Source organism: Psammomys obesus, unplaced genomic scaffold (genome assembly GCF_907164565.1).
Source record: "Psammomys obesus unplaced genomic scaffold, mPsaObe1.curated_primary_1811, whole genome shotgun sequence".
Classification (NCBI taxonomy): Eukaryota; Metazoa; Chordata; class Mammalia; order Rodentia; family Muridae; genus Psammomys; species Psammomys obesus.
The window spans coordinates 6,291,096-6,307,859 of record NW_026592666.1 but is presented as its reverse complement, the minus strand read 5'-3'; the positions used below and the strand labels follow the sequence as shown (position 1 = coordinate 6,307,859).

At 37.9% G+C, this 16,764-nt stretch overlaps 1 protein-coding gene across 1 annotated transcript; it reads left to right on the top strand.

The window, feature by feature from the left end:
• The first annotated feature begins 11,653 nt into the window (after positions 1-11,653).
• On the top strand, positions 11,654-12,328 carry Cldn17 (claudin 17). Its single transcript, XM_055615019.1, has one exon. The coding sequence runs from the start codon at positions 11,654-11,656 to the stop codon at positions 12,326-12,328; it is 675 nt and encodes a 224-aa protein (XP_055470994.1).
• Positions 12,329-16,764: the final 4,436 nt, after the last annotated feature.

The following is a 16,764-nucleotide window of genomic DNA, read 5'->3' as shown; positions in this document are numbered from 1 at the left end:
CAGAGGATCTGACACCCTCACACAGACATAGATGCTGGCAAAATGCCAATGCACATCAAATTAAAATTAACTAATTAAATTTTAAAAGAAAGGTCAACTGTGGTCATAGTCCATATGTAGAGTTTACAGTCATGGAGTTGCATATGGATAGAAGGACTGAGCAACACGAGAAAGAACTAGCTGAAATTTTCTTCTATTCACACTGAAATGCAGAGCAAGCCTCACCTTCATACAGATCCTTGGACATAAAAATGGTGATAAACAGCAGAAGAGTAGGTTTTAACGTTATTGTTTCAATTTGCCAATATTTTATGTAGGGTATAGTGCCAGCAGCTGACCTCAGAACACTGGGTCAGATAGAGAAGATTCTGTTGTTAATAAGAGTTAAGGTGACAGTGATTGATGATCACTTCCTGTGGTAGTTTATAATGCCTGAAGTATAACACATAAAAAATGACAAATGGAGGACAAATTATGAAAGTATACATTTCTTTCAAAAAAAGAACACTCAGTATTTTATATCAAACATTTGAAGAGTGTTTACCAAACACAACTAATGGTTTAAATATTAAAAGTCGGACAGTCTTATCTGTGCTTCACTTGTTGAGAATATTGATTTTATAATTCTTGGAAGAACCACAAATATAAATGTTTACATCACATTTTATTTCTGAACATAATTGAAGTAATTTTGTACTATAAATATTTATTTAAACACTTACTTTCAAAGATATTTGGGCATAATTCCCAGTTGCTAAGCTCCATGCTAAAGCCCCAGCAGAAGCCTTTTAATTATAATTGACAAGTGCTGTCTGTGCCCTCCTCCTGCTTTGCAGAAATATCAGTGCCTAATTACAGTGAGATAAGAGCAATAAAACTATTATCTTTATTTCAAAGCTTTTACCACCTACTCATTTAAGATGAAGTTTAAAAAATATTTAGACTTCAGGTTCTCGTCATAGACTATAACCACATGTTCACTGTCAAGATTTGAATGCACTATTGGGAAAATATTTATTGATGAAAAGCTGCCTTAAGAACATACCATCTAGCAATTCCTAGCAGCCACTGGCTCTCAACCTCAGCTACACACTAAAATCATCTAAGATACATAATTTGTGATGACACCCAGTCCCACCATAAACCATTTCTATTTAATTTATTTGCTCTATGAAGCTGTATGTGCAATAACTCCACATGTACGATTTTAATTACAAACAAAGCAAACACTCAGGAAGGTGAGGCTGGGGTATGACCGCAAGTTTGAGGCCAGCCTGGGGTAAGTAATGACTTTCAGGTCACCCTGTGATATAGATTGACTCTGTTTCAAAAATGTAAGACCTCATTCCAAAGAGTAATATCACAGGACACTCCAAGCAGTATTTTTCTGTGTGTCTTAATTACAGGGATTCAGGTAAGATGCCAAAGTAAGTATAATGATACAACTGAAGCAAACTTGGGAGGGAATGGGGAGAAGAGAGGAAAAGAAAAAATTATAATTAAAATTTTAAAACTCTTAAGATATTTCTGGTGATACAGTGTAAGTCAGATTCCGGTTTAGTAGATGGTGGGGGCAGTAATTAGCACAAGTAATTTTTCCAAATGAATTGTGGTATGAAGTCAGTGCTAAGAGCCACTGAGGAAAGTCTGAAGACCTGAGCACCTGGACCTCAGATGTTGGCTCCTGGAAACAAGGATCACCCAGGCTCACTGTGCCTGAGAATTTACAGTATGGATGTTGATAACTCTATTCCACAGTGAAGGCGTCTTTTCTGCTGTCAGCAGGAAGGAATGTATGGTACTCATCAAGGAAAAACATACGTTTTTTGCAGATTTGTTTTTTGGTTTCTTTAGCACCTAAGAACCTTAGAGGCAAGTAGATGACTGGTATTTACCTAGTGGGGCCTCCTTGACTGACAGCTCCTAAGGAGACGATCTATAGCTGCATGGAGGTTTCTGTTTTATAAGTGAAGGATTTTAGTAGCAGCATTATCTACCCATGCAGGGGTTCTCCCCTCTAACTCAGTTTAAACCTGTTTAATTGCTTTACTAAGCAGTAGATGTCCAAATGGATTTTTCATGAGTGTTGATTTATTCACCTTCCTTCTGTGTCTCCTGACCTCTCCCATCCCTATCCTCTATTCTTGCCGAAACCTTTATACTCTCTGCATTCCCTTCTCCACTTTCATACAATTTGTGCTCTGCTAGTCTCCATTTTTTAAGGCATGCCTCATCCCAACATTCCTAGTTTCTTGGTTTCTTCACAAATTTCAAGTTGAACATACCAATCCTCAGGTTTAAATCTACCATTTCCATTCTGGCCTTGGGTCACCCCACTCAGCATATACTGTTCCTAGCGCCATACACTTCCCTGCAAATGCACTTCATAATCTTAATTTTTTCACACATGAATACAATTCCATTGTGTGTGTCTATTTTCATTATCTATACAATAGTTGACGGACATCTACACTGATTCAATTTCCTAGCTATTGTGCAGCATGTCAATGCACATGGATGAGAAAGTGGTTCTGTAGTAGACTATAGAGATTTTTGTGCGCAAGTCCAGGAGTGGACATGTGTGCATGTCACAGTACATATGTCATATGAGACAAACTTAACCAAGAAGGTGAAGCACCTTTTCACTGAAAACTAAAACCCTGAGGAAAAAAATCGAGGAAGACATTAGAAGATAGAAAAACCCTCAATGTTCATGGATTTAAATAGTAACTACTCTGAAAATGACCATCCTATCAAAATCAATTTACACAATCAGTGTAATCCCAATCCTAATCAACACCATGTTGGTCACCACAGAAATAAAATGAAAAATTCATATGGAGACACAAAAGACTTACGAATAGTGAAAGCAATCCTTGACAAAACAATAATGCTGTAGGTATTAGCATACCAAGAGAAAGTCATACTACAGATCCATAGTAATAAAGCCAGCATGACACTGGCATGAAGCATGCCTGTCCATAAGAGGTATAAATAAAAGCTCAAGATATAAGTCAATACAATTACATATTACAGGCATCTGATTTTTTGGGGGGAGGAAGTTGCCAAACATATATACTGAACAAAGACAGCACCTTTGCCAAGAGGTGCTTGGTAAATTGGATGTCTAAATGTTAAATAAAAAAACTACAGTGGACTTAGAGAAGGGCAGGGAGGAGATGAGGGAGGGAGGGTGGGATTGGGAGGGAATGAGGGAGGGGCTACAGTTGGGATGCAAAATAAATAACCTGTAATTAATATAAAAAATAAAAATTATAAAAAAATGGAACTAGCTTCTAATTTCTCAGCTCCCTCAAAACTCAACTCCAAATCAATGAAGGACAATTGTGTAAAATCTGAAACTTTGCAACTAGAAGAAAAGGTAAAGAATACTGAACAAGCAGAGGCATATGTAAGGACACTCTAAACAGGACCCTGCTCAGCCAGGAAATAAGGCCAGCTGTTCACAAATAGAATTTCATCAGACTAAAGACTTTGAACAGAAAAAAAAAAAAAAAAAGGTCAATAAAAAAATGTGCTGGCTTTGAGAGACCCAGCTCCAGGGAATTTCAGCAGAGTGGACAGCTGAAGGCCAGAAGTTCTAACCCCAGCCACTAAGGGGCTGGCTAACCTCAGAGCAAATCACTTCCTGTGGTTTCTTCCTCTGAAGAGGGGGCAGGGCAGATAACATCTGATGCCCCTCTTAGATGCTCAGGTGGTTTCTGTTTTGCTTTTTGTGAAGGGCAATAATAAAAATGATACCAAAACCTGCTGAAAATAAATACAGGCTCCATGCATTTCTAGCAATAACAGTGAGAATTCTCTCTGGGATTGTGGCTTACTTTACCATGATAAAATCACTAGTAAAATTCTAAAAAAGTTAAAAAGAGAGAGAGAGAGAGAGAGAGAGAGAGAGAGAGAGAGAGAGATGTGCTGGCTAACAGAGTGACAGAATTTTTTCCAGCATTACCTCTTGCAGAGAATTTATATCTATAAAAAATAAATCTATGCCAAGATCTTAAACAACAATATATCAAGGGAATAATTTAAAAACAGGATGTTCTGTACAGAGAACACTCAAAATAAATACAAAACATGATATCTTTTTTAAGTAGTCAACATCATTAAGAAATGGGAAAGTAGGCCAAGCATAGTGACTTTCACCATGCCTTTAACTACATACAGTTCTTGAGAAGCAGAGGTAGGTGGATTTCTTGGAGTTTGAGGCCAGCCAGGCCTACAATGGTAACTTGCAGGACAGCCAGAGCTATATAGAGAGACTCTGTCTCAAACCTTCCCCAATTCCCCAAAAGGAATTGGCAAGTAAATATTAAAAGTATTTTGAGAGTCTATCTCACCAAGCTCAGATGGCTACCATCAAGAAGTCAAAAGACAACAAATACTGGCTATCAAGGAAGGGGCGAAATAGTAACCCTTACTTGGTGGAAGCATAAAATGATGCAATCACTGTAAAAATTGGTGTGGAGATTTCTCAAAAAGCCAAAAATAGAACATGTGGTACATATTTTGTGGATAAATTTTATGACATTTTGACTTCTTGTTTCCTTGGGGTAGCCATATGGGGAACCCATAAATGATTTTATAAAAATGTCTATATGTAACATGGATAAGTAAACAGATTTTGAAGAGTTGAATTTGATATTTCAATGGTCTAATTTTCCCATATATGATTATGCCTTTGGTCATATTCACTTGAAGCAGATGCTGAGCGAAAAACTGACACATCTACACAAAGAAAAGTCAAAATGTCTTCAAAGCAAATCAGATTATTTAGGAACTCATTAAGAATCTTACGGTAGTCTGTGTCTTTTTATTGGAGAGTTGAATCCATTGATGTTGCTAGATAATAGTGACCAATGAATGTTAGTTCCTTTTATTGTGGAGTTGGTGGGGTTACTGTGATTTATTACTTGTTTACTTTTATTTTTTGTTGTAAAATTCATCTGATCATATGTTTTCTTGGGTGTAGTTATTTTTGTTGGATTGGAGTTTTCCTTCTAGTATCTTCTGTAGGGCTGGGTTGCTGTGTAGATATTGTTTAAATTTAATTTTGCCATGGAATATTTTGCTTTTGCCATCTCTGTTGATTGAAAGCTTTGCTGGGTAGAATAGTCTGGGTTGGTTGGCATCTGTGGTCCCTTAAAGTCTGCATAACATCTGCCCAGGCCCTTCTGGCTTTCATAGTTTCTGTTGAGAAGTCAGGAGCTCTACAAGGAGAGCAACAGAACCAAAATATCTGGGCAGAGGGGTCTTTTCTGAGACTGATACTTCAATCAAGGTCCATTCATTGAGATAACCTAGAACCCCTGCTCAGATGTAGCCCATGGCAGCTCAGTATCCAAGTGGGTTCACTAGTAAGGGGAACAGGGAATGTCTCTGACATGAACTCAGTGGCTGGCTCTTTGATCACCCACCATGCCCTGAGGGAGGAGCAGCCTTGCCAGGCCACTGAGAAAGACAATGCAGCCAGTATTGATGAGACCTGATAAGTTAGGGTCAGATGGAAGGGGAGAAGGACCTCCCTATCCTTGGACTTGGAAAGAGGCATGGGAGGAGATGAGGGAGGCAGGGTGGATTGGGAGGGACTGAAGAAGGGGATACAAAGTGAATAAACTGTAATTAATATAAAACAATACAAATTTAATTAAAAAAGAAGAATCTCATGGTAACAAAATTATAGAGTAAGTCAGCCATCTATTGTCAGGTTCCTCACACAGACTACCCTAACAAGAAAATAGCAGTGAGCAGGAAGTACTCTTTTAAGAATATAGACTAGACTGCCCACAAGCTCCAAAACAACCAATTCCAAATACTCTTTACTAGGATGACTGGCAGACAACACGAATTTTAAATCTGAGAACAGTTCAGTTCGATTGACCTTTTTTCTAAAATGGTATTTGCATATGAGAGTACAAACTCTCCAATAAGTATACCCATGTGGGCATATAGGACATACTGTTTATATGGGAGTCATCTCTGACACCTCTTTCCACCTTAAAGCTCTCTCTTTCTCTCTCACTCTCGCGCTGTCTCTCTCATGAATTTTCAAGACAGAGTTTCTCTGTGTAGCGTTGGCTGTCCTGATCTTGCTTTGTAGACCAAGTTGGCCTTGAACTCACAGAGATCTGTCTGCCTCTGCCTCTCCAAGTGCTGGGATTACCAGTATGAGTCACCATGCCTGGCATGACCTTAAATCTCTTATCTTCAGCATTTGTATTTCCTATGCATAAGATAGATCCATTTGCAATCCCCTGCTATTACTTAGCAGCTTTCATTATTTCTCACCTGGGTTATTCAAGCAAACTACATGGTTTCTTCCTGTTCATTTTGATGTATCTCCCTCTCTCAAAATAGCTATATTGTTTTGGTGACTGGTGATTTTCTTTTGTAATTTTAATGTGGGTTTAAACTTGATAGTGTCTGTTGTATGTTTAGAATCTTTAACTGGTTTTGCACTAATCCTACATAATTAAAATGGTCATATGACCTTGCATGCCTTGGTCAAGGCCTTCTTTTAGCAATCTACTATTGGTCTCTGTAATTCACTTTATTCTGGTTCTCCTGCCTTTATCTCTGTTGGTCTAATTATCTGTCTATTTCCTATCCAAAGTCTTCTCATCTATTTAAAATTGAGATGCATTCTATTTATTTTCTATTCATTCATTATTTTATCCATAAATACACATTTTAATGATATGCATTAATGCAGGTACTTGTTTAATACATACTATGTTACTAAAATGTAAAATCTTTGAGGACATTTGATTTAGTAATGAATGATTATCATAAACCAGGTTTTAGATTTGTACAGGGACCAAATTCAAGCATATTGTCATGTCAAAGAATTTGAATTTATCCTCTGGAGCTGTGAAGAACCACAGGAAACTTGGAATTAAGATGAAAATATAGTCCAGTTTCAGTTTAGCATCGTGTTCATAATTTTTCTATGACATACAGACAAAATAAGTTAGACCATAGGAAAAACTGACTAAATAAACCTTACTAATATGATTCAGAATGGAATGTCAAAGGGCTAAATTAAGCCAGAGAAACATCATATCAGGAAGCACAATTAATAAATTTGAATAAGGTGTCAATCAATGACTATGTTCCTAGGGACCTGGCTAAACTGCAAAGATTAATATATCCTGTTTCCTGTAGATCAATGCCTGAGCAAGGACAAGAGGAAAGAGACTTGAACAGAAGAGCAGTCCGGTGTGGCACACATACCATAAAGGCTTCAGCTGACTACACAGGGACTCCAGAGCTTGAATACCCACTTGCTTTAAATCCCTGGTTGGGACTGTCAGGCTGGCCCTTTACATTCCCTGATTGATTCATCACTAGATATGAGCTTCCTGCATAAATAATGACTTGGGTGTACGTTTGTCCTTAGGCAACATCTGAAGGAGTCTGACTGCTTAGAATGTCTTGTTACAACCCTCTTAGGAACTAAAAGGAACATTTGGGTATAATATCACAGAATCTCCTGTAAGTTCCCACTCACTCAAGAGCTGAGAAGAAAAAGATAATAAAAAGGAATGAGAGTTATGAGAAAGAGGAAAAGCTAGAGATAAAAAAAAAATCAGAAGTTACACCCCATCTGAAAATAGCAAAGACCCTGGACACACATGATAGTCCCGAGAAAGAGTATATGACTGAAAGGTGTGTTAAGGTATATATGAAGCTCTGAAAGAAAACAGACCTGATTAACCACGCCTCTCAAAAGAAGAACCAAAGAATGAGAAAAGGGTAAAGAGGTAGCAAGCCTGATAACATAAGAAGAGCAAATAAAGTGAATCCTAATAGCAAACATTTTTTGTGAGTTTATTAGAGGCCAGATACTTTGCACACATTATATAATCTTCAAAGAAGCCCCATGAAGTCAGCCACATTGTCGTTATGTTTTCTCCTAGAACTAGAAATGCCTATTTTAAGAGATTCAAAAGTCCACTCAAGATGGATAGCCAAAATATCAAAGGACTGAATTTCTTCCCCAAACATTTATTCTTTACATAAACAGATGTTGATTGATAATCACCTTTACAGAAAGACCCAGAAAGCAAACTTAGGGAAGGATTCATTGGTGATAGTAGATAGGATGTCTGGATTGTCTGTCACATTTCCTGTATCCTGGAGCATCCAGTGATGTTAGGCAGAAGACAAAAGTGCAAGTGAAACAAACTATGAATATTCATATATGACAAGGAATGTAGGTTCAGAATTTAGAGATCATTGACACAGATACAGACACAGACAAAAACAAAGATATATTAAAGAAAGCTAAGACATTTGGGTTGACAATGTTCTCCACAGAATCATAGACTAACAAAACCCCCAGTATCATGCTGGAGAAACTTCCTTTTACATGGTCTCAAAGGAGTCCAAGTGACTCCCATTACAACATAGAATCTTGAATATTTATAGACTATTATAGAGTGTTTATCCCATGGTTGCCTCAGAGGTTGAAGGGAAACTCCTATTGCTGAAGACACTGCACATTTAGAACCCAGAAATTGGGTGATTCAAGCTGGATCTTCTCTGAAAACCTCCTTCCTTTGATTTAGCTTCCATGGTACAAGAAAATACTATGCAGCCTGCCAAAGGAAAGAAACAATAGCCCTACTCACTCAGCTGTATCTGTGGACCACAACAATGACAAGTGTGACATGATACCCGAAAACGTACATAAGTGACACTTAGATATTAATGATAACCGATAGCGATCTTATGGACTACTCTCCTCAGTAGGAGGGAAATCATGACTTCTGTTAAAAACTTATCCTACTTCTGGGGACTAATGAGGTCATGGAACAGTAAAGAATCTATTACCACCATTTTGCTAGACTGTCATAATTCTGAACTAAATTCTAAATCCTATTTTTACAACCACAGATGAATATAGTTACCATCCCTCATCAAAGAAACGTTTTGTTATAGCAAATGGAGACACAACTGGCCATGGTGAGTAGTTCAACAGATCATGAGAAGCCCAGCCCCAGTGGACATATCCATCATTGCTCCTGAATCTCCAACTCAGAGATCCTCCTGGAAGAGGAGGCAGAAAGATTTTGAGAGCCAGAATACCAGAAATTATGCTGTGAAACAGTCTCTTCTGGAAATGGGTGCATAAACAAGATTGGAACAATGGCAATCTCAGTAGACATCTTAACGTGGAAGGGGGGTGATGGACTTCAAGGGTTCCCACTTGTAGAAAAGGAATTACTGGAAAGTGATGATTGTTGAAAGAGGAAGAATTAGTCTCACATAGAGATGAGTCCCTTTATTAGTCAGGCCTGAAACAATATAGATAAAAAGAACAAAAAGGACTTAGCATGATAATTTACATACTTGTGAATTCATATAAATGTGTGTCTCTGTGTGTGTGCATGTGTCTGTGTGTGTAATAATCATAATCAAAGAAAAAGAAACCATCAATTTAATAGTGGTGGGAGACATGGGCAGAGTTGGAGGGAAGAAAGAAAATGGGGAGAATTCTGTGTTAAAACTATAGATTTTTTTTTTCAGAAGAAAAAATAGAGTGGAAGATTTTTGTATATGCCTATTTTCTAAAGGACAACTCAAAGAACAAAAAAGGTTCAGGTGCAAAGAGAAAAATGAGGACTGGAAAGGTCCCCAAAGCAGGTTGCAGGTGATGAGGGTCTCAGCAATATTGAGGGAAAAGCAATGTTTTCTCCTCAGCACAAAGAATTGAAGGCAGTGTGAGAATTAGGTGTGACTTTTAAGCACGAAAGCCAAAGGCTCTTCAACTATTTATGATTCTGAGATTAGTCTTACCTGCAGTACACAGCACTGTGTTCTAAGTCAACACACTCTCACTTAGGTGTACTTCTAAGAGGAGCCAAATGGCCTCACTGAGTGGAAAACCAAACAGCTGGAAAAGAACAGCCGTCTGGAAATTTCCACAACTAAGTGAAGTTAGGGTTGACATTGGGTTGGAATGAGGAAAAGCATGGGGAACAAGGAAGAAGAGAGGAAGGTTGCAAAATCAGAGCTCTGTTTCCCAATCCTGGCAGGGTGGGAAAGGCTAAGCTTCAGAACTCAGAACAAAGGGTCCTAAAGCCCTTCCTCCTGACTGCTGACAGGAAGCTGTCAACCACTCAGATCATCTGCTTCCTCAGTGAGTCACACGCTGAAGACAGGGAGTTCCTGGAGCATCCATCCTAAGAACACGTAGACTCCAGAAGTCTGCGAGTGCTGGCCTGTCCATTAATTCTTTGCTCTGTATCTCACCAGAATGGAAGCTCATCTGCACACTGTGATATCTTCCAAGGAAAGACTAAATGGCTTGTTTACATTAGATTAAAATGATTCCCTTGAGATGTACTAAAGAGTTAAAAAGGTCCATGCTCCCTACTGAGAGTCCCAGGGAAAGCACATTCCAGAATGCAGAAGTTATACATAATGTTCAAAGGAAGCCCAGTTGAATTTTGCTTCAAAACAATTTGAGACAAATAGGGAAAAGGTAGTGCCAAATGTCAGATTCATATGAAAGTTTTCGACAAATGCTTCTCCCTATTCTGCTCTTGCAGCAGACTAAATATAGGGAGGAAATGCAAGAAATTAGTTCAAAGCTTTCCTCTGAGCAGATATCACCCCTGAACACTGTAGAACTCATCTTTTTCATCTAGTAAAGATGCAGCTTTTAAACTGCAAAGATACCTTCTTGCTATGAAGAGATGTGCATGAGAATTTAGAGTGATATTGCAGCTCAAATGGCAACTTTATATTTTTCAAAAAACTGGAATGTCCACTTTCAGCTTCAAATGAATTTCAAGCTGTCATTGAAGAACTACCTAATGACAGTTTGTGTACTAACTGTCTTTCAGCAGGGGAAGAGGTGCCATAAAGTAGCTAGTAGGATAATTGCTAGTATATTCAAACAATTATAAGTAATAATCTTCTTGGTCTCTCCTTTCAGGGTCAGAAGAGTAATTGTGAAATTTCAATCCCTTGCTAAGGATTCTTCCTAAATCTTTCTAAGTATTCCTAGTCTTATTAGATGTCCTGATGTCATATAAGTAAACATTTCTCTCTAGTCATAAATATTAGTGAACCCAGAGTTGATGAACAACCTTTGGAAAAGAGGCTTCACACAAGAAGAAACTGGTAGACAAAGCCCAGAACGGTTTTCGTTTTATCTCAGAAAAACTGCCAGAGTTTTGGCATCTTCAAATTCTTAACCACATATACTTTCATATCAGAATGCTTTTTAGATGAATGTTTTCAGCTCTGTAATTAGCAATGCACAATGGATGCTTTGGTACTTAATTACAGCATCTCTAAAACAATAATATGAGAAATGCTAAAGTTGAAGGCAGTATTTCTTGACACACCTCTGCCTACATTCTTATTGGCTGGGACAGAATTATATATGCTTAGTGAATAAACCAAACAGAAATGAAGGTGTGTGCGGGAACAGCACACATGAATTTACAACAGGTACTTCAAGTTAGGCCAAGTCCAGCTGCTGCTGCTGATTCGTACTAACAAATCATGGGAAACAGGAGTGGAGAAGACCAGGCACTCCTCTAGCCTGGAAGAGTTTCCCATTCTGCATCTTGAGCATCTTCCAGCCTTCCAGGCTGGACTAGTCTGCAAAGAAAATACAATGGCTTTTTATCCTCTTCAGATTGCTGGACTGGTTCTTGGGTTCTTCGGTTTGCTTGGGACGGTTGGCACAACACTTCTGCCTCAGTGGAGAGTATCGGCTTTCATCGGCAGCAACATTATTATCTTTGAGAGGATCTGGGAAGGGCTTTGGATGAACTGCATCCAGCAAGCCATGGTCACGCTGCAGTGCAAATTCTACAACTCCATATTGGCTCTCCCACCAGTCCTGGAAGCAGCGCGCGCACTCATGTGTGTGGCTGCAGCTCTTTCCTTGATTGCTCTCATTATTGGCATCTGTGGCATGAAGCAGATTCAGTGCACCGGCTCCAGTGAGAGGGTCAAAGCCTACTTGCTGGGAACCTCAGGAGTACTCTTCATTCTCACTGGTATCTTCGTTCTGATTCCAGTGTCCTGGACCGCCAATATCATCATCAGAGATTTCTACGACCCAACCGTCCACGCTGGGCAGAAGCGAGAGCTTGGAGGAGCTCTTTTCCTTGGCTGGGCGACCGCCGCTGTCCTCTTCATTGGAGGAGGGCTGCTCTGTGGTTACTGCTGCTGCAACAGAAAGAAACAGTGGTACAGATACCCAGTTCCCGCATGCCGTGTGCCACAAAAAGATAACCAAAGGAGGGTGACAGTGCCTAGCAAAACTTCCACCAGCTATGTCTAAGGCTCGCTTCCAAAGTCAGCCAGTGGCTTATGCTCTTGTGTTTTATAAAGTCGTCCCAGAAACTGTGAGTACATCAGGCAGGAAAACTACCTTCATAGCAAATTTAAATTGAGAAAACAGTTTTGATTTTTTTTTAACCTCAGGTAGGAATATAAATGACTTATTTGGACATTGTAATTCCCTATGTATTATCTGTGCTCACTCTTGTTGAACTCAATATTTATTCCAACTTAAATAGTAAAATATCAAGTATATTCTCAGTTATGGACATGTGGTAATGCTCTTCTCAATTATATATTATAATAAGAAAGTAAAATTTCAAATGATAATCCTTATCAATAAAGCATACACATATTTTTAAAGGTAACTTGTTATTTTTCACTCCATTTTTTATTACATACACAGTAAATGCTAAGTGATGATAATTGTAGAAAAATAGTCCTGAAAAACTTATAGATTAAATTATTTTGGTTGAACTCTTCAAAGGATGTAAATGACTAATAATAATTAATTTTTTTCTGGGAAACATATGAAAAATTCAACATTCTTAAGGATAAAGGGGTTCTGGTTTTTCTATGTAAAATGATTTTCAAAGTCTCCAATTTATGTATGTTAATTTTTCTTGGACCCAGCCATTCAAAGAAAATAATTTATAAATTAAAATAATGCACTCTCAAGGTTTATGATTTGTACATTCAAACAGAATTGTTCATCTGGATTAGGCAAAGAGATAAATGAAGACAATTGAAATTCTTGTTGAAGCAATCCACAGGCTAAAGCACTGAAGGAATGGCTTCAGTTCCTTGTCCTGTTTAGTCAGTGTACAGGTCTAAACATGCAAAGAGAAATAAAGAGCCAAGGTAGTTATTCAGATAATTAGTTGAGCTAAAATAATTCCTACTTTTTATATTCATTAATAGACAAGCAGTGATATTGATGCATTTTGCTTTGCTTGAAACATATTTTCTCAGTTCTTGCATACCTTGTGTTCTTAAAAATGGTATTGGGCATGAGAGAAGAATATGGATATAAAATGTTAGTAAGGAAATCTTCTCTTGTAGGTAGCTTCTAATAGCTTTGCTATGCTAGTGTTTACACATTCAATATTAATCCTTAAGCAATATATTTATTTAAAATAAAATATTTAATATTCCATATGTAAATTCATAAAAGTTTTAATTTGTTCACCAAAGGATTTTTTATTCATGTTTATCATAATATAATAAGCTAATAAAATAGCTATGTATTCCAATGATGTTGATTTATTTAGTTACAAGATTAGATGGAGAATGCATATCTATCCTTAAGAGTTAACCTATTAACTAGAACATTAATTTAGCAATAACCCAAAGCTAGGTCCTGTATGAAACTCTTCCTTTATTCTACAAATGAACCAAATCTTCAATAATTCAAACCTTTTACAAAAACAAAATTACATTTGAAACATTAGGAATGCTAAAGTTGACATGGAACATAACTGCAAATATTTTCAAATAAAAGCAATAAAAAAATTAAAAAGTCATGTCAGCGAGGTTTTCTGACTATTTTCTTTTACCTGTAAAAACCTAATATTGTTGTTCTGAGAAGGAGTCATTTATCTTACACAGTTGAGGAGGTAAGCCATCAAGAGAATGGAGACATGTGCTTAAAGGTTGTCAGGTAATCATTTGTCTTACCTTTTGATTCACCTAGAAATAATTAGCTTTACAAGAATGGGCCTGTAATCCTAAATGAAGTATATCTTTCTTCTGGCCAGTGAATCAGAGAGTAAAAGGTTTCATTCTGGGTGGAGTCATGAGATAGTGTTAGATACTGAATATTCTGCAAAACTCATTAACAGATTCGTTGCCTGCCTTTCCATTAATTAAGGCATACTTTTGAAATGTTAATTTTTCATCTTACAGTGGGCTGAGATATTTTCTCTAATACAACAAAACACACTAATTTTCAGTTAACTTCAAGACACATTATAAATGCAAATTACTTATCACAAACCCAGCTTATACAAAAAATATATCTCCATTTTCTAAGATTTGACTGAAATTCAACTTTGTGGCATTCAACTTTGTATTATCAAGTTCATGGAACCAATGCAGAATTTATGACGTTTCTAATGTGCAAATATGATTACTAGGTCTAGACTTAATAAATATTTGAGGATGCATAAACAATGTACAGACTTACAATAGCTGCAGATTTTAACCAGTATGGGTTCATTCCTCCTCTAGGACAGAGATAAAACAAAAGAACTCACGAAATGTAAAAATGATTGTTATTCTTCAGTCTGAGTGTGTGCATTCTGAGGCAGCTGTGAGTAAAGTGCAGCTTGGATCAGTGAAGCCATTTTTCCTCAAATTTATGATTATGGAATGAGTTCATAAAAAATTAAAGCAGAAGACCAGAATTAAGAGACACTAAGTATCATTGTCTCTAGAGCACTTAGGTGCCAGGCTCTCTCTCTCTCTCTCTCTCTCTCTCTCTCTCTCTCTCTCTCCCAATACTTGAGGTAAGGACTTAGGAAAACGATGAACTCTCAAGTTGGTTCAAAAACCCAAGGACATATAGAGCTATGTCCCTGATTTACATGACAGGGAGCATGGCTGTGTTTCAGCAATCCATGTAGGATATAGGGAAATAAAAAGAGGTAAGAAACATTAGCATGATTTGTTTAGTTTGACAGGTAGAAAATCTTTCCTAGATTGCCAGAACTAGACCACCATGAGAGTGAAGAATATCACCCCCTTAACACACACACACACACACACATACACACACACACACGCACACGCACACGCACACGCACACGCACAGGCACACATGCTTGCAAATGTGACCGTCTTTTCTGATGCTGAGGCTGAGTCAGTAGTAGCACACAGTCATTTGTCCTCAGAGCAGTCCTTTGTATCCTTGTCTTTCTGCCAAGGTCAGTCCCTTCACCTTTGCCCCATGGAGTTCAACTGCCATCCTTGGTTGAGGGACATCACCTACAACAAATTACAAAGCATGGGGGGAGGGAATGATATAACTACATTAACACTTGTAAAAATAAGAATTGTTTTAAAGATATAAATATTAAAACTATCTAAATGCCGGCTCTTCTCTGTACCATCTTTAATTGGTAACTTTTCTAAATAATGCCAGATATAAAAACTGTTGCTTAAAGAGAAAAAGGAAAAATGTCCTGGTTTTCTCAATGCCCAAACAAAGTGATAGAAAACAACAACATCGAAATATCTAACCAACTATTTTTGTGCTGGGTTTTTTTTTTTTTTTGTTTTTTTTTTTTTTTTTGTTTTTTTTTTTCGAGCTGTTTTTGTGTTGGCCATCTATGGGTGGTCACATATACCCTTTGGAAAAAAACTGAGTGTTTTGTGTTTGGTTTGTTTGTTTGTTTACTTTGAAAATTGTTGTTAGTTGGGGTAGCTTTTGGTTAAGGATGAGAAGTCATGTTTACTTAACCCTCTTAGCACCAGGGCTCTGTCTGACTCAAATTTGTTCATGCCATATGTATGCTGGCTCTGTCTCTATGATTTCATGTGTTTGTCAGTCCTGTTGTGTCTGGAAGACACTCTTTTCTTGGTGTGACACATCCCTTCTGGTTCTTACAATCTTTTGAGCTCCTCCTCTGCATAGCTTCCTGAGCCCTGGGGGAAGGGATCTGATGGAGATATCTCATTTAGGAATGAGTGTTTTAAAGTTCCTCATTCTCTGAACATTGTCTATTTGTGGGTTTCTGTATTGGTTCCCATTTCAACATAGGAAGTTTCTCTGATAATGGCTGAGTGGGTCACAGTCTATGAGAATACTGAGAACAGTATTGTTGTTAGGACTTATTTTATTGAGGTTCCTTTAGCAGAACAACAGTATTTGGTTTTCCCCCCAGTCCACGGCCTGTCCAGTCTCAGGTTCCTGTCTACTGGAGCAGTGCTGAGCATGGTCCATCTTGTGGAGAGAGCCTTACATCCATTAAGATAGTTGTTGGTCACTCCTACAGTGTTTGTGCTGCTCCTGCAGCAGCACATCGTGCAGGGAGGTCGCCATTGTAGGTTTCAAGGCTTGTGGCTAGGTTGGTGTTTACCTTGCTCATCTGGCAGCAGGCAGAATACCATGAACTTTTCTGGTACCAGGGACACCAGACAATATGGGTAAAGAGTCTAGTCTGGCACCAGCTGGAACCACTTTTCCATGTGGGTTTTGAGTCTGCAATAAATACCTGCCACTCCCCAAACCCAAAGAACGTAAAGAAATCCTCATTAAATAACTTACTTTAACAAAGCACAACTCTTTAAAAGAGTTATATGTGTATGCCAAAATACCTGGCACTTTGGAGCTGGCAACAATTTACAGAGATAATGAATATTTCATGAATTAATGAAGAAAAATTTAATCAGCATATAATAAAATATGGCACCTAGGGGAAATCAGAGACTTTAGTA

What these genes read in the sequence shown, in the direction of transcription:
- Cldn17 (XM_055615019.1), top strand. Translation starts at nt 11,654, where the DNA reads ATGGCTTTTTATCCTCTTCAGATTGCTGGACTGGTTCTTGGGTTCTTC.